This window comes from Brachypodium distachyon, chromosome 3 (genome assembly GCF_000005505.3).
Source record: "Brachypodium distachyon strain Bd21 chromosome 3, Brachypodium_distachyon_v3.0, whole genome shotgun sequence".
Taxonomy (NCBI): domain Eukaryota; kingdom Viridiplantae; phylum Streptophyta; class Magnoliopsida; order Poales; family Poaceae; genus Brachypodium; species Brachypodium distachyon.
Genome location: NC_016133.3, coordinates 41,700,224 through 41,723,034, shown reverse-complemented (window position 1 = coordinate 41,723,034; position 22,811 = coordinate 41,700,224). Strand labels below are relative to the sequence as shown.

The following is a 22,811-nucleotide window of genomic DNA, read 5'->3' as shown; positions in this document are numbered from 1 at the left end:
CTAATACATAGTACCGTGAGCTAATTCACAAAGTTTTAAAACTTTCATGCATACGCACACAGTGATTCGCATCCACACATGTACAGTGAGTATGGGAAAGAAGTAGATGCCAACGGGGAAAGGAGGAGGTCCAGGCTGGCATCAAAGAGGATGGGCATGGGCGCATGGCGTCGGAGGCCAAAGGATGTAGCGGCGGTAGGGGCCAAAGGTGGGAGAGGCGTCGGGGGCCAACGCGGGGCGCTCGAGGCCACAAACGAAGCAATGGCCGGCGCAGGCCGCTCGCGGCAGCAGCTAAGCCAGAAAGGCGGCAGAGGTTGAGCTCTCCTGATCTTAAGGCGGAACCAGCCAGAGGAGTGGCGCGGCTCCTTCCAGAGAAGGGCGGCGGAGCCAATCGCTGGAGATCCGGCGGCGGCCCGGATCCAACGGCGGTGGCGGTTCCGGCCAGTGGAGAGACGCGGCTCAGTCCAGAGGAGGTCGCCCGAGCCAGTCGCCGGAGATCCGGCGGCGGCCCGCATCCACTGGTGGCGTCCAGAGAACAGGGCGACGGCGGCGTCAGATGGGGGTGTGGTCGTGGGGAGAACGAAGGGATCAATGCGATGCGCTCGGAGGAGAGACTGAAATAAAACGAACCGTTCAGTGGCAATTTGTTTGTAGTATGGAGTTTGGTGGGAGGGTAAACCGGTAAAAATGACAGTTTGGAGCTGCAGCCGCTGGAAGAAGCGTCCCTTTCGCAGCTTCGTCCTCGCAGTGCATTTTTCAGAAGCGCTTCGTTTCAGCGGCTACAAGAAGCTGGCCAAAAACATGTTGTTTGTTTGGGCTCCAGCTTCTACGGCCCAGAAGCTGTTGGAGCTGCTCCTAGGAGCCCAAACAAACACAACCCTAGTCTAGACGCGGCGACAGATCCCTGATGCCCATCGGTGCATGACCAAAACCTGCGGGCTATACGTGTTCCTCTGTACGCGTGTGGCAGTTTGGCGTGTGACATGATCCAAGAGATTTTGCTGTTTCGCATTCTTTTTCACCGCACGACGATTGGTTTCTAAAAAGCGGCTGCCAAAGATTTCCCCAAGAGAAAGGTAAACTCTGCACACCTACTTCTGGCCTCCTGCCGTGCCGGTGAACGCGCCTAGTTACATGATGTACACACAAGAGCGAATGAAGTGAGATACAGTATAATGGAATGGTTTTAGTTTTGGAGGTGTTTTTTGTGTTTGGTTTCTAAACATTTCTCCAATATGTCTAACCATCTCATTCGGAAATGTAAATTAGTTGGTTCCAAGTGAAACCATGGTTCCAAGTCCAAGTGTTTCGTTTATGAAATATACAAAAATAGAACCATTCTGTTACATACCATTGCTAGAGAAATAGAGTCGTTCCGTTCCATTTTACCTCGCTCTGCAACCAAACACTACAAAATGTATGCGGAAGTCTGCCATGCCGAAGCTTTGTGAGTGTTGTGGCACTTTGATTAGTCCGTTGTCATCATCGCTAGAGTAGTTGCAGGCAGCTGACAACCACGTGCTCTTTTGTCGACGCTGGCACCTCCCTGATCGTGAGCTCCTCGCTGCACATATGGTGTTTGGCGAAATCCCAGTAATATTTTGATGTGGATGTGCATAGAGGTGAATGCACCATCAGTCTATTAACTTGGCGCTCATGTGCAAATTAGTCATCGTACTTGCAAAATGCTAAATTCCAGTGTTACAACTTGGCACGTATGAGCGCGCGAGGTCAATACTAAGAATTCGTATATTTCGACGCTGACGTGGACGAAAACGATGGCTGACAGGACGCTAATGGCACACTCCAGACTGCGGACGTACATCCCCTCCATGACCCGCGCACCGGCGTTGCGAGGACCTCCCTCCTACCGGAGGTAGCGGCGGCCGTGCAGATCCGCTGCGTGGCAGCCGTGGCCCGATGCCCCCACCGCCGCGCCCGCCTGCACCGTCGCCTCCCTTCCCCTTCTCTCCAGGAGCCGGTGGAGTATGTGGTCTATCTTGAATTAAGTTGAGAGGGGAGGGCCGTGGCGGTCAGCATCGTCGGCAAAGCTCGTGGCAGAGCATCTCACCGGACTTGGGGAAGACGGGCTCCGCCGGGCTTGGGGCTACTGTCCGGGGAAGAGCACAAGCAGCAGCAGGCGCTAGCGCTGGCGCTTTTCGATGGCAACTACCCAGCCTGATCAGCACCGGCAACTGAACTGTTTGACCCCTGGTGGGCGGTAGACTGGGAGACGGCGTTGGTCGAGTTGGCGAGCGCGCTTGCGAGCCAGCAAACGGTGCGGCAGCCTCAACATGATTGTTCTAAACGGCATGTACAACCAGCGACGGCCACGACGAACGCACAGGTGTTCTCCGGCAGTGGGAGCAGGTTGGCCGCCTGGGGCTCTGCAGCAGTGCAGCGGCATGGCGGATTCCTTCACGGCATCGATGGCGTGGTGCCTCCGCCGACCTACATGCAGATGTCTGACAGCAGACTAAAGTAGCAGCACCTAATCGAGGATTAGATTGTGTGGCAGAAGTATGGCAAGAATGGATGCATACAAGGAAATTCAGGATTATGGGGTCGATGGTGAGAGCATAAAAGAAGGAGGGAGCTATTTGCAAGATTTAATGGCATGGCTAGGTACACTTAGTCCACGTGGGCATGCCACATCATCCTTTGGACCAACCGTATGTATTTTTGATCGGGTGCTCAAACGTGCCAAGTTGTAACACTTGTTTTTAGCATTCATGTACAATGACCAATTTGCATATCCTTGCCAAGTTGATATACCAGCCCTGCATTTACCTCATGTGCATGATAGTAAGGTGTATGGGACAAACAGACAATTTAGGAAATTTTAGAGAAGAGTTGCATTTTTCACATTGGGCTCATTCGGTTCGGACTTTATTCATAGGAAATCCAAAAGATTGAGAACTTCATGGGAAAGTTCACCGTAGATGAATACGTTTTGCACAACATAGAAAAAGTGATTGCTTGGTAATCCTATTGATTTCTATGTTTTTCAAGGAAAATGAACGTTAAATTCAATAAGGCAACACAATTTGTCATAGTATCACAATTCTAAGTTTTTTTATTTATGTTTTGCTTTTCTTTAAACGGAATGCGCCTGAATTATTTTTATGAAATCTGTTGAAGATAGTTGCAAACTTGTTGTTTTAAATAACATTCTATGGCTCGTGTCATTAATGTATATGCGTTCAATTCGAGTTTGAAACAAATGCACACCAAATTTGGAGTCTTCTCGAACTGAGCTACGAGTGGTTTGGTTCGTTGTGGTGAAATCGGCCCACCCAGATTCAAGTCTGAGACTTGATATGTGGCTCAGAATTACCTGAATTTATTCTAAGATTTAATCGGCACTATGTTTTTAGTTTTAGGTGACGCACTCGTTAACAACGAGGCGTCTGCGGTGACTTCAATTTCAAAAGATCAGTCGGCTCAGTCTAACAGAGGTGGGGTAGGGTGAGTGTACACGCGTATTTCTATTGTGCTCATATGTATAATTGGGGTATTATACATACTTGTGAGAACCCTGCTTTTAACTGTAGACTTGGTTGTGCATCAAGCATTGCATACGCATGTGCATAAGCATTTTTAATTCACTTAAACTGAAAATCAGTTACAACGAGAAGAGAAAAACTTAAGTGAATACTTATTGCCACTAATTAATTGTGCTTGTTTATTTTTATGAGTGTTGTATGCTTGATGTTTGTGAATAACTAACTCCAACCAGAAAGAAGTCGCAACCTTCAGCGTCTAACTGTTTCACCGGCTTATTTTCGTTTAAATCGCAATGTTAATTACGAGGACGAAAGTGCATCAAAAGTAAAACTTGAAAGGGCATTTCTCTTCTAGTTAATTTTGGTGGTGATGACAACGTGTGTTGTGGACTAATCGTGTGTTAAGTATTTCAGATTTGATATCAAATGGCGCAAAACGATTCGATGCCCTCAAGTTGGAAAATGAAGAGTAGTGGAGTTTTAGCGGCTTTTTCGGTTATTGAGTCGTAGGAACTCTGTACTATTAAGAGGGAGTCCACATGGGAAGGTGATGGGTGAATCGCTTTTCACATACACAAACAAACATCTTACATTCACATAAAGCCTACCCAAAAAGTGAGAGAGAACCAACTCTAGAGCCTAACTGGTGTGCATTTGCCTGCCCAGGTCCAGAAGTTCCGGCGGGGTTTCGATACACCGGAACTTCCGCCCAACCTCCGGACCAGGTCCGCAACGCTACTGGAATCCATTGTGGATTTCCGGAAGTTGAGCCAGAACAGGGCCAGAACTTCCGGTCACCCGGAACTTCCGGTGACCAGCGGAAGTTTCGCCCCTGGAACTCGCAGTGCATAACGCTTAGATTTTAGGGAGTCCAAATACATACCCCTTCATCCCCAACGGGTTTCTTGCCCGAGCACGAAGCAAAGAACAACCCCTCTCTCTCAAGAACTCCCTAAGCTTCATTCTACTAGATCTCCCTCCATAAAGCTTCCCCCTTGTTGATTTTTTGAGGATTGGAGAAGAATACCTAGATCTAGGGTTTCACCAAGTCACAAAGTTGATTCCCCTTGTTTCTCTTGTGGATTTCATTTCTCTTGGGCATTTGGGAGCCCTAGACGGAAGTGGTTGCCTTGAGCTCTTCCCCTGGGGATTGTGGAGCTTGAGGATTGGATTGGGAGCCTCCAATTGAGTTGTGGAGCTAGCCCCGGTCAAGTTTGTAAAGGTTCGGTCTTCACCTTCAAGGAAGCCATTAGTGGAGCTCACTCACCTTTGTGGTGCCATGAGAGGAGAATAGAGTGAGCCTTTGTGGCGTCTCTATCTTTGTGGTAGAACACTCCTCTAAACGGAGACGTACACCTACCCCAATCGGTGGAACTCCGGTGAAATCTTCGTCTCTCGTGTGGTATCCATCTTTACCCTTTACATTCTTGTTATATAGTTGCTTCGGCTATTGCACTTCATCCTAGGGTTGCATTATCTTTAGAGAATTTAGTAAACCCTAGGTTAAGTGTTTGTATCTTTCAAGAAAAGAAAAAGAAAAAGATTAAAATTTGTTAGTCGCCTATTCACCCCCCCTTTAGCCGACCATACTGATCTTTCAAAACTTATATGTTTAATTTGAAAATATTTCCATTAAGTATTTTGATTTAGAAAATATCAGAGGGACACATGGCTAAGACCATGAATTGAACTACTAAAAAAAATAATACTAAGGTATTTATGCAAACCAATCTTACAGATAGAGATCTTTTTGGTCAGAGTATTGCCTAACTATTTTTCTCACATGTGAAATTGTGTTTCAAAAATACTATACAAGTAGTACTACTTCTGACCTTATATCTATCCATCCAGTTGATTATTACTTTTCCAAAGTCTTGCCCTCTGCACAGTTTTACAGGACCAGAACCATCGAAGAAATCCCTGCTCTCTATTCACACCTTACCTCTACCCATGACCTGGCTTGCAATTGTTTCACTCAACACTAGCAGGAGCTGGCCAGCTGAGGCACAGCCACGCACCATACCAAAGCCACGCAGTGACCTTTGTAAATGTTGGAAATATGCCCTAGAGGCAATAATAAATATGTTATTATCATATTTTCTTGTTCTTGATAAATGTTTATTATCCATGCTACAATTGTATTGACAGGAAACTAAATACACGTGTGGATAAACAAACAAATACCGTGTCCCTAATACGCCTCTACTAAATTAGCTTGTTGATTAAAAGATGGTTAAGGTTTCCTAACCATAGACATGTGTTGTCATTTATTAACGAGGTCATATCATTAGGAGAATGATGTGATGTACAGACCCAAACTTAAGCATAGCTTTTGATCATGTCACTTAAGTTTAAATTGCTAATGCTTTTATTGTGTCAAGTATCATTTCCTTAGACCATGGAATCATGCCACTCCCTAGTACCGAAAGAATATTTTGTGGACATCAACCGTCATCTCGTAACTGGGTGATCATAAAGGTGTTCTTCAGGTATCTCGGAAGGTGCTTGTTAGGTTGTATGGATCAAGACTGGGATTTGTCACTCCATGTGACAGAGAGATATCTCTGGGCCCTCTCGGTAATATAATATCCTAATGAGCTTGTAAGCATGTGACTAATGTGTTTAGTCATGGGGATATTATATTGCGGTACGACTAAAGAGAACTTGCCGGTAACGAGATTGAACTAGGTACGGTGATACCGACGATCAAATCTCGGGCAAGTAATATATCGCGAGACAAAGCGAATTGGATACCGGATTAATTGAATCCTCGACATCGTGGTTCAACCGATGAGATCTTCGTGGAATATGTGGGAACCATTATGGACATCCAGGTCCCGCTATTGGTTATTGATCGGAGAGGTGTCTTGGTCATGTCCACATGTTCTCGAACCCGTAGGGTCACACACTTAACGCTTAATGTCGCTAGGGTTTGATGAGATAAAAGATGGTGATATCGAATTATGATTCGGAGTCTCGGATGGGATCCAGGACATCACGAGAAGCTTCGGAATGGTCCGGAGATAAAGAATTATATATGGGAAAGCTGTTTCAAGGTTTTGGAAAAGTTCGGGATATTTTCCGGTATGGACCGGGAATGTTCTAGAAGGTTCCGGAAGTTCTCAAAAGGTTCTGGAATTTTCCAGAATATTCCTGAGAATTTAATTGGGCCTCTATAGTAATTAATTAGAGCAATCTAATTAGTTATCCCCTAATGGGCCTAGGCCCATTAGGGGAAAGAGAGGAAACGTGGGGACTCTCCACGGTACGGTGGAAGTCACGTACGTGGGGGGAGGCCGGGCAGAAGAAGAAATCCTTCTAGGACTCTCCTAGCCGGCCCTATCCTCTTCTTGGAGGAGGGGTAGGGGGAGGGAATACACCAAGCCCTCAGCTGGATCTCTCTTCCCTGAGCCCCTCTCCTTCTCTCCCGTGCGCAGCGAAGCCCTACCCGCGGAGCTCTCCACCATATCCTACACCACGCCGTCGTGCTGCCGGGAGCTCGTCAACCTCACCCCCTCGTCTTGCTGGATCAAGAAGGAGGAGACGACATCAAGCCGTATGTGTGGATACCAAGGAGATGTCGTACGTTCAGCATTGAGATCGATCTCATCGAAAGTACCACTACGCCAACAACGATCCCGTGATCGTAACGCTTTGTGGTCTACGAGGGTATGATGCTCATAATCCCTCTCGTTACTTACATCTAGTAGATATTATCTTGGGTTTCTTCCGCACTTCTCGTAGGAAATTTTTTGTTTTCCTTGCAACAAACCCTACGGTAAATATCCTGAGCAAGGTGTAGTTAGGAATCGAACCAAGACAGGGATAGCTTCTTCTCCGAACGCGGAGGTGGTGCACCCCCGCTGCCTACAACCCCCTTCCTAGCAGTGGCGGAGCTGGCTGGGTGGCACGATGGGAAGAATCTGACATAATAGCATACTTGACTACTATAGTAGTGTCGTCAGCGCTGAGAGAAAAAGCCCAAAAAAGGTCCATCTCCTGAATTACGTATCCTAGCCCAACTCCAACCACACGACGACGCAGCGCACAGACTTCGTTCACAAGCGAACGGAACTGCCGCATGACTCGTACGACGACCCAATTTCTCGTGTTCCCAACTCCCGACGCCGACTCGTCGACGCTCCGATTTCTCGTCTTCCTGACGCCAATGCTCGCTTTGCAGGCTACATCACGAGCAACCACAGCCGCCGCTAGGAGAGATACTCGGGGCGTTTCAATCTTCTTTGCTTTTTTGAAGTTTTCAAGCCTAACCGCAAGGTAAGATCATTTTTTGGGAATTAAGATATGGATTAGTTGATTATATACATTGATGATTCATTGATTCATGATTGTTCAGATGTGTGGAATCAGTGATGTTGATTTTTTTAGAGTAGTTTAGTAAAATTGTGTCATTGATAGTACTCCTCCTGTATGCTGATCTGCTAGCAAAAAAATTACTGTCTAGCTGTCCCACCCTAAACATAAATCCTAGCTCCGCCACTGCTTCCTAGCCACATATTTGGTCTTTTCCTCCTTTTCTCTGTTAGTTAATTTATCACACTTTAAATTTAATGGGGGATTAGAAGTCTGACCGGCTGACAACTTTTGCTCCTCTCTCTCTTCTCTCTCTCTTCCACTTTTAAGTACATTATGGTACATGACATGTTTATAAGTACAAATTTAGTACATTAAGGTATGTGTATTGTACCTTAACAGGTTTTAAGTACAAATTATTGTACGTGACATGTAACTTATCAGTTTTTAAGTATCTCGTGTACATGAGATTATGATACAAATACATCATGTTGTACATCACATGTATCTTAAAAGTTTTTAGGTACCTGGACAGATCAAATTATGTACATCATGTACCAAGACAGAATTACAACATAAACATTTATTAAAAACTAGTACCTCGTCATGTACCCATGGTAGATGATGGTACTCAAAATCACAGTACCTTTCTAAGTACCTCATCAATCATCTCATTAATCAAAGTACCTCATGGTTAGGGAAAACCTCAGCTTGTTTTTGTTAGTGTTCTCTGTAGAAAACAGAGTGTTGTTGCTTTCTTATTAAGCCTTTGGGTTTACAGTAGAAGCTTACTTCAGACTTTTTTTAATGTCATCTTGAGGCTATACAGGAAACCATGCTTTCTTGTTGTCAAATTTTGTACTCTCAACCTGTGTATGTAGGTGTGCACACACACATGCATACAGTTCAGTTCTGGAAATAGCATATTATGTTCAGAAAAGAAGCTGTGAGTGTATGTCACGGGCGTACATCCATATAGGGCCACAACACTAGGTATCCATATAAGGGACAATATCCTATTAGCATCTCCTAAATTAGTTAGGCACGAGATAAGATAGGAATATTGAGATATGTTTTGTTAGGAAAGTAGAGATATGGTTTGTTAGGAAAGTAGAGATTAGTTTCTTGGATGTCAAGTCGAGTCTTCCCTATATAAAGGGGCCCCCGTAACGGTTATGAGGCAAGCAAGAATAAACCAATCTAGTTATACCTCCTCCCTGCCCTTGAGGTGCGGCTGCCTTTCATGGCGCCGTCGCGCCTCTTGGGTTCAGGGTCACCTCGTACAGGCCCTAAAGCCATTATCCCCCGTGTCGTGAACCTATTTCATGACAGTGTAGGTAGTTAATTGTACAATTACTATTTGCTGCTGTGTTTAATTTGGCTGTTGTCGAGCAAGTGCACATGTGTGTAAATAGACACCTTGTTTGTAAGATTGAGTGCTTAAGTTGTAGAGAGAATTAGATTAAAGCATGGCAATTAATTTCTATGATTCAACATTAAGCCTGGCAAGTAATTTCAGAATATTTGTACTTCAGTACTTTGAAATTGGAATAACCATCAACCAGGAAGCTACACTCCTGTAGTAGATGTTCAGGTTGTTGAAGCAAGTGTACACACACATATTAGAGTACATATTCCTGTAGGAAATTGTTTTCACCAAAGATTACTTCCTTCTAGTGTTCTTGTATCTTTAGTTTTATGGATTGAACAAATATGCATGTCAACTCTGAACTAGGACAGTAGCAGTGGATCACTTGACTGTCATCTTGATTGCTCCCTGTTTATACATGTTTTTCTTGCATGATGGATTGATTGAAGTGTGAAAAATAAATTAAACTGAACCTCAATACTTTGAACTTTAGAGAGCTAGCAGTTGTAGCTTGTAACTTCTTTGGCAAAGAAATAGCAAGCTCCCGTGAACTGTAGCATATCTTCAGGTTCCAGTGCAGTGTAGCTAGAACCCAAAAGACCACCAACAGGTTCTACATCTAGATGTTTTGTTCCCAGATTTTAGTAGACTTATTGGTTAAGCTTTAAGCTTTAATACACCAACTAGTGGGGAACCAAGTCAGGTTTTAGGAGTAAGATAACCATGCCAAATAGTTGTTTAGTTCCAGGATCCAAAATCTTTGAACCATAAGGTGAGCTGTACCATTTTACAGTGTAGTGTTAGTATCTAGTAGATGGTTACTAACACAGTTATGCACAGCTATCCTTATTAATGTCCAGAAGCCGCAACCACTAGGGATAAATCCCAATTGTCTAGTTAGCTAACACTCAAATGTCCAGAACCAAAAAGTTAATCAAGTTGAGTTAGAGAGACCAGTTCAGTCAGTTTGTTTCTATTCACCAAATTTCTGCGAGTGAGGAAATTTGTTAAGTGAGTTGTCAAACCAAAATAAATCAGAACCTAATTATGAATTGGCTTTAATGCTTTAAATCACAATAAAGGTTCAATGACAATAGCTACAATTCTTAAAATTGTACATGCAGGTGTTTCAAGTTTCTTGCTGTGATAAAATTTATATAGCACTATCATGAGCATGTCATGAGCATAATCATCTGCATTACATGCATTCGATGCATAACTTCTGGAACAAGTCCTTATCGGACTTTCTCTCTTTTCAGAAGCAGGAGTTCAGCAAGCAAACCCGTTGAATTCCATTACCTATTCATCACCAGGCAAGTCCAGTTTCTTGTTCATGTCCTTCGATACTGTTTGACAAAGTTTCCATCTCTTCTATAACTTGCACAAAATGAAAACCTATTTTCTAAAGTGAATCAATTAGAATAGTGACCGCCATCCTTGGGCGTGATCATGGTTGGTGGTGGAACTCTGGAAAGGTGTCGAAGGCACAATGGAAGGCGGCTTCCACTACAATGGGTTTTCATATAAGGTTAAACAACAATTGATTACCCGTGTTTAAGCGCCGTAGCGACCGTGTTGACCACATACCCTGTATGGGCAGGGCAAAGTCAAAGTACCCTTGTCCTATGCCATACTACCCCCGGGAGAGCAAGACCTTGGTAGTTGGATCTGTAGTATCAACTACTAGGAAGGTAGTCTGGTCTGGGACCAGCTACCATGTGCTATATCTGTAGCATCAGCATGAGACCGGTAGTACCCGGCCTGTTGAGTGGGACTACGACGCGGTGTATGGCAGAAAGAAAGCGAAAAGGCTTTGTGATTCAAGAGTCCGGTTGTGAGTGTGACAGCATGAACGCCATGACACTTGGTCCTTTGTGGGTAAAGTAACGCACCTCTGCAGAGTGTAAAAAGTGTGACCTGTCACTCCATGTTCCTGGCTGGAACTACGAACGCGGCAGGAAAGGAGTCCATCGGGGACTCTAGCAGCCTGTAAGACAAGGGAACAATAGCTCTTTGAATAGTAACCTGGCTCTCTTACCCTACAAATGCATTCTTTTGGAGAACTCCTCTGTTCTCAGTACATAGTGCATCAAACACCTGTTGCTATCTCTGGACTTGTTGAGTACCTTCCGTACTCATCCCCTATGTAAACCTCCTTTGTTTAGGTTGTGAGCCGACGACAAAGGAAGAAGTGGTGTACGTCGAAGTTGGAGAAGAAGTACCAGCGGAGCCACCTTCGATGAAAGTCGACGAAGGAGTGGACTATTACTTCGAGTACCGTGGAGACAACACTGACGTGTAGATCAATTAGTAGGTTTGTGAGACGAGCGTGTAGTATGACTTTTGCTGTACCAAACAGAACGGTTTTAAATTCCCGGTACTTTTGGGAACCAGTTTGTAAGATATTTATGTTGGCACTTCAGTTTGTATGGATTTGTAATATAAGTTTGTATTAATGGACCGCAGCAATGCTTCTGTTGTACTATTCTGATCGATATGTTGTTGATGAGGCGACACCTCATTTTCAATTTGTCAAAGATCACCGTATTATTCGAAAGGGCAGTACGTGCGTCGTTTCAATATTGGAATATTGGTTATACCAAGCTCGATGTTTTTTAAAAAGAAAAACACTTAATGGCTCATGTCATTAATATGTGCAAGTTCGCATCAAATGCGCAGCAATTTTGAAGTCTTGACTACCTTGGTCTCGCCCCATGAACCACGGTGCAAACGGGCGTTCCGCCATATGGGTCAGAGCCTGTTCGCACGGCGCCGATCACGTCAAAAGTTCTCCTCGCGAATCGGACGGCCGGCATCGACTCTAGCAGGGCTAGGACGCAAAGGCTGGGCTAATCTACGGCCTACACCACGCTGGAGCCTCCCAAGGACCCCCAGTCCATGCATCCAACCCCTCCACTCCCGCTGACTATTTGGTCCCACGCAAATATGCCTTTCCCTTCAATACCCAACACCATCATACTCTTCTGATGACTACGGAGCCCACACAAGGTGGGGCATGTAAGGAATTCAGTGTGTGCGAGGGAGAGCGGGTAAGGAATTGGCGTGGTGGCGCTCAAGGCGGTGGTCGTGGGATAGAGGGGGAGCATAGAACGGACGTGAGCAGTGTTTCGCCTCCCTATTTTCTCTCTCCCACTCCTCATCATACTTGTTGCGAGTTGTGACTGGTCTTGTGCAGAGCCTCTCTGTGTGCTTCATCTCTCTCTTCCCCTCCCAACCAAAAAAACAAAAGGGAAAATTCCTGTGTGGTTTTGCTCATGTGGGTTTTGTGCTGGAGGAAGGGGAAGAAGGGGTTATGCTCGCGGAGATGAAACCCTAGTGGTCGTCTTCCGCTGCTCGGCTCCGTGAGGTACGTACGCGTGTTTGTGCTTGATGAACCAGAGGCGACGGGTTCGGTTGTGGTTTTGGGGGTTTCTACGCGACGATCGGTTGGTTCCTGTCTGGTCGGCGACGATTCCGAGTAGAAGTTTGTGGGGGAATGCCTGCGTTCTCCGGTGGTTTTGGTGCATTTTTTGTGGCTGTTTCCGGGTGGATTTTGCGCCTTCGTTCTCTGCTATTTTGTTCCCTTTTTTTGGTTTGTAGTACTGGTATTTTTGAGTTGGTTTGTTGGTGGCATTGCCTATGATTGGGTACGCTAGTGCGCGTGTGTGTTCGTAATTATAGGGTTAGATTCGTTCGTATTAATTCCGTGCTGTGAGGTTTAATTGATGCGCCTTTCTGGTCTCCTGCGATTTGTTTCCGCTTAAATGCGAGAGGTTTGTTTGGATTTAGGAGAATCGCGGGGAAGCATCCGTGACGCTGCTACTCACCATCGCCGCTCACGGTGACCTACTTTGCAGCTCGTCCTCCGCCGTGCCTCCCGCCGCTCGTCGCCGGCTTCTAGTTCACCACCGCTTCCACCTACAGATATCTAGCAACTTCGCGAGGGGAAGCTGCCGGCGGCTTCCTTGTGGTGCGTTTGTCCTTTCCCTCTGAGTTTATCTCAACGGCGGTGTTTACTGCATTATCGGGGTCATGGGTCCGTGGTTATTATTTTTGAAATTTGTGTGGTAATGCTCACGAGTTTGAAGGTCGTTCCGTAGTAACCACCGTACTGCTAGTAGCACTCCGTAACAAACTGAGACCGGCGTTTAAATTTGAGAAGAAACTGGGGGGGAATTAGGAGGTCTTGGCCGTTCAGGTGTGTATCCACATCCCCGTGCACAAATATGATCGTCCCTGCGTGTATCTGTTTGATTTTCTCGGTATTTTATTTTATCATTCATGTGTTTTGTCATCAAATCGTGCCAAAAGCAAGAATTGGAGAGCAGGCAGTTATGCTTTTCGCTTTTTTAAGGCCTGTGGTCTCCAAGAAGTTTCATGGTTTCCCCAGTTTTGTGGTATGGGTTTTAGTTCATGTATTGTGTTTCCATTTCGGGTAAATAGGGAGGTTCTTGAGCATCAGCGAAACATCATGCCCATTTGAGCGGAACATGAGGAATTGTGGAAGTTGAAAAGGGGGGGACCAGTGCTCCCAGATCGGACTGAAGTTTTTATAAGTTTTTTTTGGCACAAATTTGCCATTCTTTCAGTCCTTCTGCAACTTTGATGAGAAGGTAGTCATGGAGCCATAAGGGCGTCGTGCCGATACCAAGTATCAAGCAGCGTCCCAGAGATTTAGCACTATACAAAAGAAAACCCTCGATACTAAACCACATGTGGGCCAATCAGCTGTGTACTTGGAGAGAGCCGAGGGATCTTTGTCTAGTTGACTGCTGCAGATATTACTTTGTGCAATAGTTGTCATGAATCATGTAATGCTCAACCATGCTGATGAACAGACTCCTTCGGTGCTTGAACAGGTTTATAGAGGTGTCTAAGTGAACAGATAACATTGCAATTGTTGTGTACGACCATATGGCTGAGAATGATGATGAAGTTAGTTCTGACAGCATTGATTTGATTTGTGCCTTATGTGACAATGGTGGTGAAATTGCAAGGTACATGTCCATTTGTTTTGTGTTTTATCTGCTTTGAACAAAGTGTAACTAAATAATATCAGTTTAGTTCCTGCATCAAGGAAGCTACCAGCATATAATACAGTATTTTAGCATTTATGGATTCAGCCCATTTGTTACAGAAAATTCTGAAATTTTGGTTTTCGATCCATAGCAAAATTATTGCTTTTGAAACTATACCTTTTCCTTGAAACAAAGTATAGCGATCGTTAATCTAAGTATAGAACTTAGCATGCCCTAGTTATGGGTAGAAATGGATTTCGTATAGAGCATAGTTGCACCATGTTTCGTAACTGTAGGCCAGGTATAATATGTTGATGCAGTCTACCAAGAATGAAATGCCTTGGCTTATAAATTTACCTGTTGTTTTGTGTTGCTTCAATCATGCCTGGTTGTATGCGTGTGATATTTAGATGGTTTATTCTAGTTTCTGCTTGCATGGTTTAATTTGTTATTTTGTTATTAAACATAACGGGTGTTATGGTGTTGCTTTTGTGTTACATTGCTCCTTACCATAGAATATGTGCTATCATCCTTAGTTTTTATGTAAAAATACTCCTCTCTTCTATATTCCTCCATAATTCCTCATTTGCGATACACACTTCTGCTGATCTACTTGCAGCTGTGAAGGCAAGTGTCTGAGGTCGTTTCACGCGACCAAAGGTGCTGGCGAAGACTGCAAAACCTTGGGCTACACAACGGTTCAGTTTGATGTACCTATTCTAATCCTCTCACTTGTGAATGAAACTAGTTCGCCTATTCCAGGCATCTTTTGATGAACTTTTTACATATCTGCAGGCAATTAAAGTGTTCCTATGCAAGAATTGTGAACGTGAAATATATCAATGTTTTGCTTGTCATAGATTGGGTTCAGCAAAAACAAATCCTCCTGAGGTTAAATCGTCTTTTCGTAGTATAAATTTGAGAAATTTCAAGCAGGTCGCAGCATATTAAAAATCTTGTTTCTTTAGGTGTTCCCATGTGCTTCACCAAATTGTGGTCACTTTTATCATGCTAAATGTGTTGCACACTTACTCTTCCCTGAAAATGAAGCAAAAGCAACTGAGTACATGACAAAGATTGTGAATGGGGCAAAATTTGGATGTCCAGTCCATAGATGTGATGTTTGCAAATATGGTGAAAAGAAGGAGGTTGAAGCGCTGCAGTTTGCGGTTTGCCGGCGGTGCCCGAAGTCCTACCACAGAAGATGTTTGCCAAGGCATTAATGACTTGATCCCATATTTCAGCCAACGTAGTTTGCATTCATTGTTTGTTGCTATTTATTACTTTGTATTGGATCAAACTGATACATATTTACCTGTCTGCAGGAAAATTTCCTTTGATGACATTATAGAGAATGGTGTTTGTCATTTCCAAAGGGCATGGGACGGCCTTCTGCCGAATAATCGCATATTAATATACTGCATGTAAGATTTTCTTCCTGTAGTTAATTAGTTCTGCTCATTATTCATGTTCATATTTCTGAATATCTTTTTCTTTGGCCAGGAAGCATGATATTGATCCAAAGCTTCGAACTCCCCTGAGAGATCATATTAAGTTTCCTGGTGATCCTGCCCTCAGCAGAAAACCCAGCAATGTAAATAGCATGAAGAGGGTTAAGATACGGCGCCTTGAGGAATGCGTCGCTGAGGAGTGCGTCGCTGTCCCATTGTCCAATAGCAAAAGATCTTTCGGTACAACAACCTGTTCTTCCTCTAGCAATTTGATAGCTAAAAGGATGAAAGCTCCTGAATCTGGAGGTGCAAAAGCTTGTTACCGAAGGCCTGTATCGGGGGAAAAAGCAGTTACGTCAGTGATCCCTGTCAGTTCATTCCCCGAGGTTGACATAAACACTGCGAGGAGGTAAATATGTCTCTCTTTTTACTTCTGTGTTCCTTTTTTCGACTGTTTATTGTCTTCATATGTACTCCACTACAAATTTAAGTTTACCGATTAAATATTTTTAAAACATATATACTTGCTGTTTATAAACAATTTTGCAAGGATTATTGTACTAGGTACTTTCAAAAACTATGCGTTGGTATTTGCTAAAGTAATGTGATCAAAATTGTAGGCATAGATCATGATAAGCCAATAACTTGTATTTGGGATTGGTGGAAGTGCTAAATTTTCTTGCACGTTAAGATGATTTGGGATGTTTAGGTTTAGTTGTAAAGATAGTGTATGACACTGAGAAAAGCTAAGGATCACTAGATGCCACCCTTCAAATTTACAGTAATCCGTTGGGGAAAAATACGACTAGATTATGTGAATTGAGTGAATGGATGTATTTGAAATACTTCTATTTATCTCACACGGGTTTCATTATTATAGGAATTGGTTCCATAACAAATGCTGGACTCAATGGAGCTCTTGTAAAATATGAGCAACACTAAATCCATCCAATGCCCAAACTTTTAATTTTTACTAGTTGTTGCCACTCTTGCTTGGTTCTTTCTCTAATTGGTTGTTGTGTAACAAGTGAGCAGGGTTTTACGAAACAGGAAAGTTTGTGTATCTTGTGTCAACAACTATATAACTGCACAATATGTGATGATATATGCTAATAAAATAAAACAAAACCTGAAGGAATGTAGAATAATCATATTTACCTTGTTTCACATTGTTCATACGCCACTATTGTATGAAATATGTTGAGCGTTGCACTGCTATCTGCACGTTACGTCTTTCCCCAAGTATTTGTCTAGTTACATGTTTTAGTACTGCATATTTTTTTATATTTCAGGATTTATGAGTTTGCACAGAAAACTTCATCGGAGATAACTATTGAGGATGTACAAAAGAAGCTAGTGGTTTCATCTACGTACACATCATTTATGAAGAATACCGATACAATTACATTGGGAAAGGTGGAAAAGTCTGTTGAGGTACTATGCTGCACTTTCTTAGAAGTACTGCCATGAATTTGTTAGATTCTGACGTGTATTCCTTGCACAGGCGATTAGAACTGCTCTACATATGTTAGAAAATGGTGCCGGGATAGAAGCAGCCAAAGGTGTTTGCACGCAGCATGATCTTTTCCAACTTGCAAAGTGGAAGGTACATGAAGATGATGAGTTCACTTTCTGTCTTTTAGTACACTACGAATGTGGCATCAACATGCTAATTTATTCTTTTGTTTTGCCCTGCATTGCTGAGATTTAATTATATGAAAATTATGAACTCAGCTCATGTCTGATAACTCTGTCTAAAGAAGCTATGATTTCTTTACCTCAAAAACAAATACTCCCTCCGATCCATAATAAGTGCCTCAGATTTAGTACAAAGTTGTTTTTGAGGTATTTTGTTCGCACTTTTAGGCTCGTAGAATTTTTCCATACCTACTTATTACTAAGATACTGAGATAAGCTGAGTGCATAATTCGATACCACAAAAATATCCTAATGGTTGTTTGTAATGAATTATACTCCATCTGTCCCATATTAAGTGTCCCAACTTTGTCTAAATAGGCATGTACCTACATACTAAAACACGTTTAGATACATGTGTATCTAGACAATGTTGCGACGCTTAATATTGGACGGAGGGAGTATATGAGAGTAACATGCTTGGTGTTTATCCTCTCAAATAGCAAGCCCACAATCACAGTTGACATGATATGTGAACTATTATCTGCAGAACAAACTGAACATATATCTTGCACCGTTTCTTCATGGCATGCGCTATACATCTTATGGGCGCCATTTCACGAAATTGGACAAGCTTGAGAAGGTAGGTGTGCACATTTTATTTAAATAATATGTCTGGATGTGGAAATCAGTCATAGGATGTGTTTTTAAGGTCTAATATTAAATTGACATCCATTTTTAAAAATGAACCTAAACAATTTTGGTTAATGCTGAATTGTTCAAATCATAGGAGGATTAGCATTTAGGAATATTGGCTGAAATCCAGTTTCACTCAAATTGGATACCCCCACCGCCTCCTCGAGTTCATATCCACATATCTTGTTCTTCCATTAACCTAAGGATCAAAATAGCATCTACTTTACTAAGCCTTGAATTATGGACAAAAGAAATATGCTACTTGGGTAATATATTTGTTATTCAACCGTCTACACTGTCAGCTAATTTTGATTATCTGTAACAATTGCGCCTTTATCCTGAAGAAGTTTTGGTCATAAACAGAATTCAGGAGATACAAGGTATATTTATTTTGGGTGAAACTTCACTTTGCACCTCCTAATTTGATACCCGTTGCGCAAAACACTAAGGTTACTATTTCATTGCATTTAACAACAATTAGCAGGTTTTCAACCATGCATTGCACTTTGCACCACCAGTTTCTAAGACGTGATCTTCAAGTGGGCAGGTGGTGCAACGCAGGGTCGAAATACCGATGTATGCATAGAAATAGTAATGCTGGTGTTTTGCGTGATGCAAATCTGAAATTTATTCTCTAGTTGTTTTATACAGTTACTCTCCAATCTCTATCGCTGAATTCTTTTCATTTGTCTTTGAAGAGAAATGTCTATTTTCAACCTGACCCGTAGAGGAAGTATGAGATGAGCCTTGAGTTTTTAATCCCTGAAATCGGAAACCTGATCTTGTTAATCCCCGTCAATTCTCACCTTACTGTTTCGCGCACCAGGAAAAGGATGATCCTGGCCAAGATTTATCATTACTCTCGCTGATAGTTCACTTCCTGATCTTAATCGGGGTCTGATCGAAAGATGAGTAGGTTGTGTTGTATGGGTCCTCATTATCATCTCCACTTCACTGCCATGCGGGCCCTCACGCACTGGACCAGCACTTGTTGTTGTGCAGGCAGGCACCCTCGCGGTGGCTAGCATTTTGGTGCTACCTCTCATCAATCTTGTGCTTCTAAATTAGTATCCCAATCCATGATGATAACGAGGTCCCATATATCACAGGTTACTCATCTATTGATTAGACCCTGATTGAGATCAGGAAGGAAGAGAAGAAAAAAGATTGGGCACAAGATGGATATGACATGTGGGTCTGAATTATCGGTGAGAGTAATCAGAAATCCTGGCCGGGATCATCATTTTCCTTGTGCCAAACAACTTTGATGTCAGTATTACTGAGATTAACAAGGTTAGGGTCCCGATTTTAGGGATTAAGAAGTCAGTGTCCATCTCAGATTTCCTCTACGAGATCAGTGTTGAAAATAGACGTTCTCTTCTTTCAACGAAAGCGTGGTTATCTTGCTTACAAGGTTATGGTTGGATCCAACTGTCCCAATTTTGAAAATACTAAAGTTGTTTCCTGTTCCTGAACATTCTGTGTAACTGACATGACTTTGGTGAATTTCTGTAGATTGTAGATAAGCTACAATGGTATGTTCAGAGTGGTGATACGGTAAGTGTCTGCTCTGGTCTGATTACTTAACTCTTGCCTTTGTGAACTTGCATAACTGATGGACCCTAATTTAATCCTCTAACATCTTGTGCCATGCATGCTGTTTTTTGAACTGGTTTGTAAGAACTTGTGTGTGGCAGATGGAAATTGATGGGGGATGCCTGTTAAAAATAATAATCGCGTGCTTGCAAAATCTGTTATGTTATTTATTCAGTCTTGTAGGAACTAGTTAATGTCTTGATAATTAGAGGGATGACCAAATCTATTTCTATATTGCAAAGAGAGGGATATATATGCCCTAGGATTGTTTGGGCCTCATGGGCTTGCTATGCTATGGGCCTGAACTGCAAATACAGGATACACACAAGAAAAAAACACTCTTTAACAGTTAATACTAGTGTTATCGACTTATCGTACTCTTCACAACCTTAGACATTTAGGTTACATGGTGGTGCCTATGTAACTAAAAATCAGTTCCACAACTGCTAAGATAATCTTCGGGTGGAAACTGGGAGGCTATGATCATCCACCTGAGTAACAGCTCACTTCAGGGTATAAAAGTTAAAACAAGACTTTTCCTAGCCTGTACTGGGAGTGACCACTCTGCAAAATATAATATTGACAAAGAACTTTTCTCATCTCCTCTTTCAGTAATTTATGCAAAAGTAGATACTCCCTCCGTCCAACAAAAGATGTCTCAAGTTTGTCAAAATGTGGATGTATCTAGATGTGACTTAGTGTATAGATGCATTCAAATTTAGTCATAGTTGAGACATCCTTTGTTGGACCGAGGGAGTATGATGTTTATCTTAAAAAAAAATGATCAGCTGATTTTGTTGTCGTAGAACTTCTAGAATATGTGATACATGCTTGTATTATGCAATACTATTGCCCCATACTGTCACCTGCTTTGAGCCTTAGACTGTCAGTTATGCATTTCCATGGATAAAGCTTCTATTTGCAGTTCTTGGATTAACAGAAGTACTGTCATAGATTATTTCTTTTGTTTCTAAATGTCGTGCTTTAACCTTATGCGTATTGTGTAATGGTCATTGCAGTGCTTATGGAGCTTGACTTAATGCTAGGTTCTAACCTCTGTTCATTTTAGGTCGTTGACTTCTGCTGTGGTTCAAATGATTTCAGCACGTTATTGAAGGAAAAGCTTGAAGATTCTGAAAAAAATTGCTTCTACAAAAATTATGATCTCATTCAGCCGAAGGTAGTTCTTGCTATGTAATAGTCCATTTTATGTTTGATAGCTAAATTTTATTAAGATACGGCAGATATGGGGACCTAACCAGGCACCTAAACTCTTTTGGTACCTCGTATAAATTTTTCATCATTTAATTTGTTATATATCGCTGGACTCATAGAACAGTATACATATTTCTTCAGAATGACTTCAATTTTGAGAGACGAGATTGGATGACTGTTCAACCAGATGAATTACCTGCAGGATCACGATTGGTATAGCCACTGTGTGTTATTTTGATCTCATCCACTGTCAAACTCCCAGATTTGTATATTCAGTGTGGTTTTATCTGCAGATCATGGGGTTGAATCCTCCTTTTGGGTTTAAAGCTTCTCTTGCAAACCAATTCATCAACAAAGCCCTAAGTTTCAAGCCAAAGCTGATAGTTCTTATTGTTCCCAGGGAAACTGAAAGGTACCACATCTTTCTTCATATCTCTACAAAGCTTTCTGGTTGCCATTAATATCCAAAACCATTCCAATACTTGATGTTCTGTAGGTTGGATAAAAAATACCCACCGTATGAGCTAATATGGGAAGATTCTAATCAGCTCTCAGGAAAGGTATGTCTGTACAGTGGGTTCCTTCAGAATGCTGTTCTTCAGACTGATGATAGTATCTTGCTCCTAACTGTTTTTTCTTTTGGAAAATTCTGTAGTCATTCTATTTGCCTGGATCGTTTGATGCTGATAACAAGCAGATGGAACAGTGGAATATGTCGCCCCCTCCCCTTTCTCTATGGAGCCGTAGTGATTATGCGCAGAGACATTATGAGATTGCTAGATCAAAGGGGCATCTTTGCAGCAAAAACCCTTGCTCTGGTGATTCACATAGGAACATAGCAGATATTGCATCTGTGAGCACCACAAGGAATCTGGAAATTGGCAATGCGGACATCAATGACGAAGAGATGCAAGGAGAGAGACCTGCAACAGCCTCTGTTATAGAACAGTTGTTGGCTGATACGTACCATGATACCACTAGTTCTCCAGGTGACTATTGGACAGATACCAATGGCCGATCAGGGCAACCTTGCAATTATGACATCCCAGGAAGAAATGACCCCCCGGCCCATGATTATGTTGCAGACATGGCTACTGAATCTGACATGAGCATTTCATCGTCAGACCGAAGCGATTGTCAAAAAGAAAGCCAAAATGTGTCAACCTCTGATCAAGGGTGTGTTGGTCCACAAGACTGCAATCATTCTGGAAGTGTATCTGCTGAGCACCCAACTGATACTGCTGACTGTGACGAGGTAACATCTTCACCCAAACATGCTGCTGGAGTTCGATACCAAATCCTGGAAGACTCTCCACTTGAGGAGGATCCGGGAGACGGGCTTTGGGGACAGCAGAATGATTTGCTGCATTCAGATAGGCATGCAGCTGGTGCTCAGTTTCAGATTATAGAAGAGTCATGTCCTGAAGCAACTGTTCCTCATGGCGATTTGGGTGCTGAGATCCTGCCACCAAGAAACACCTTACCAGGACTGCAGTTTACAAGTGCACCGTCGTGGCACGGATGCTTGGTGCCCCGTGAAGTTCTGTCGCAGGGCATCCCGACCTTGCAGCAAGGGCCGTCCTATGGTTGGCTTGAGAAGTAACATTAACCAAGTCAAGATGACGCACCATCTTTTGCTAGCAATCGCTGATTTGACTGTCGTGTTTTAACCTGGTCAGGATGTGGAGGGACGAAAAATAGAACGTCTCTCGTCGTGGGTTGAAGTGTAGGGGATACTAAGCTGCTCACCTGCCTCAGTTTACATGCGTGGACTTCTTTTTGTTTAACGGCCAGCTTTAGAATATGCTGAGGTGTTGTGAGTACTAATTTTGAACTGAGGTTGAATCGAGTTGTCACCGGCTCACTGCTACAATTTTCCTTGCCTTCGTGTTTGTGAATATGTGCTTGTGAATTGTGGTTTCTGTTCTTCCCAGTCCCAGTTTTCGTCAAGACCTTGTCACATGCTTGTATTGGACCCTGGATGGCATTGGTAAAAACGAACATTTCTGTA

General features: G+C 42.9%; 1 protein-coding gene across 3 annotated transcripts; it reads left to right on the top strand.

The window, feature by feature from the left end:
* Positions 1 to 12,350: 12,350 nt before the first annotated feature.
* Positions 12,351 to 22,733, top strand: LOC100831561 (protein ENHANCED DOWNY MILDEW 2). Of its 3 annotated transcripts, none has more exons than XM_024460647.1 (17): positions 12,351 to 12,556; positions 13,047 to 13,159; positions 14,049 to 14,186; positions 14,827 to 14,917; positions 15,003 to 15,098; positions 15,176 to 15,423; positions 15,533 to 15,631; positions 15,711 to 16,067; positions 16,951 to 17,092; positions 17,163 to 17,264; positions 17,844 to 17,936; positions 19,505 to 19,546; positions 20,655 to 20,765; positions 20,942 to 21,013; positions 21,094 to 21,212; positions 21,297 to 21,360; positions 21,456 to 22,733. In XM_024460647.1, the coding sequence occupies exons 3-17, from the start codon at positions 14,104 to 14,106 to the stop codon at positions 22,401 to 22,403; spliced, it is 2,667 nt and encodes an 888-aa protein (XP_024316415.1). In that variant the 5' UTR covers positions 12,351 to 12,556; positions 13,047 to 13,159; positions 14,049 to 14,103; the 3' UTR covers positions 22,404 to 22,733. The 3 variants fall into 3 exon arrangements, with proteins under 3 accessions (XP_024316415.1, XP_024316416.1, XP_010235289.2); XM_024460648.1 differs by having other exon boundaries at positions 12,979 to 13,159; XM_010236987.3 differs by lacking the exon at positions 13,047 to 13,159.
* Positions 22,734 to 22,811: the final 78 nt, after the last annotated feature.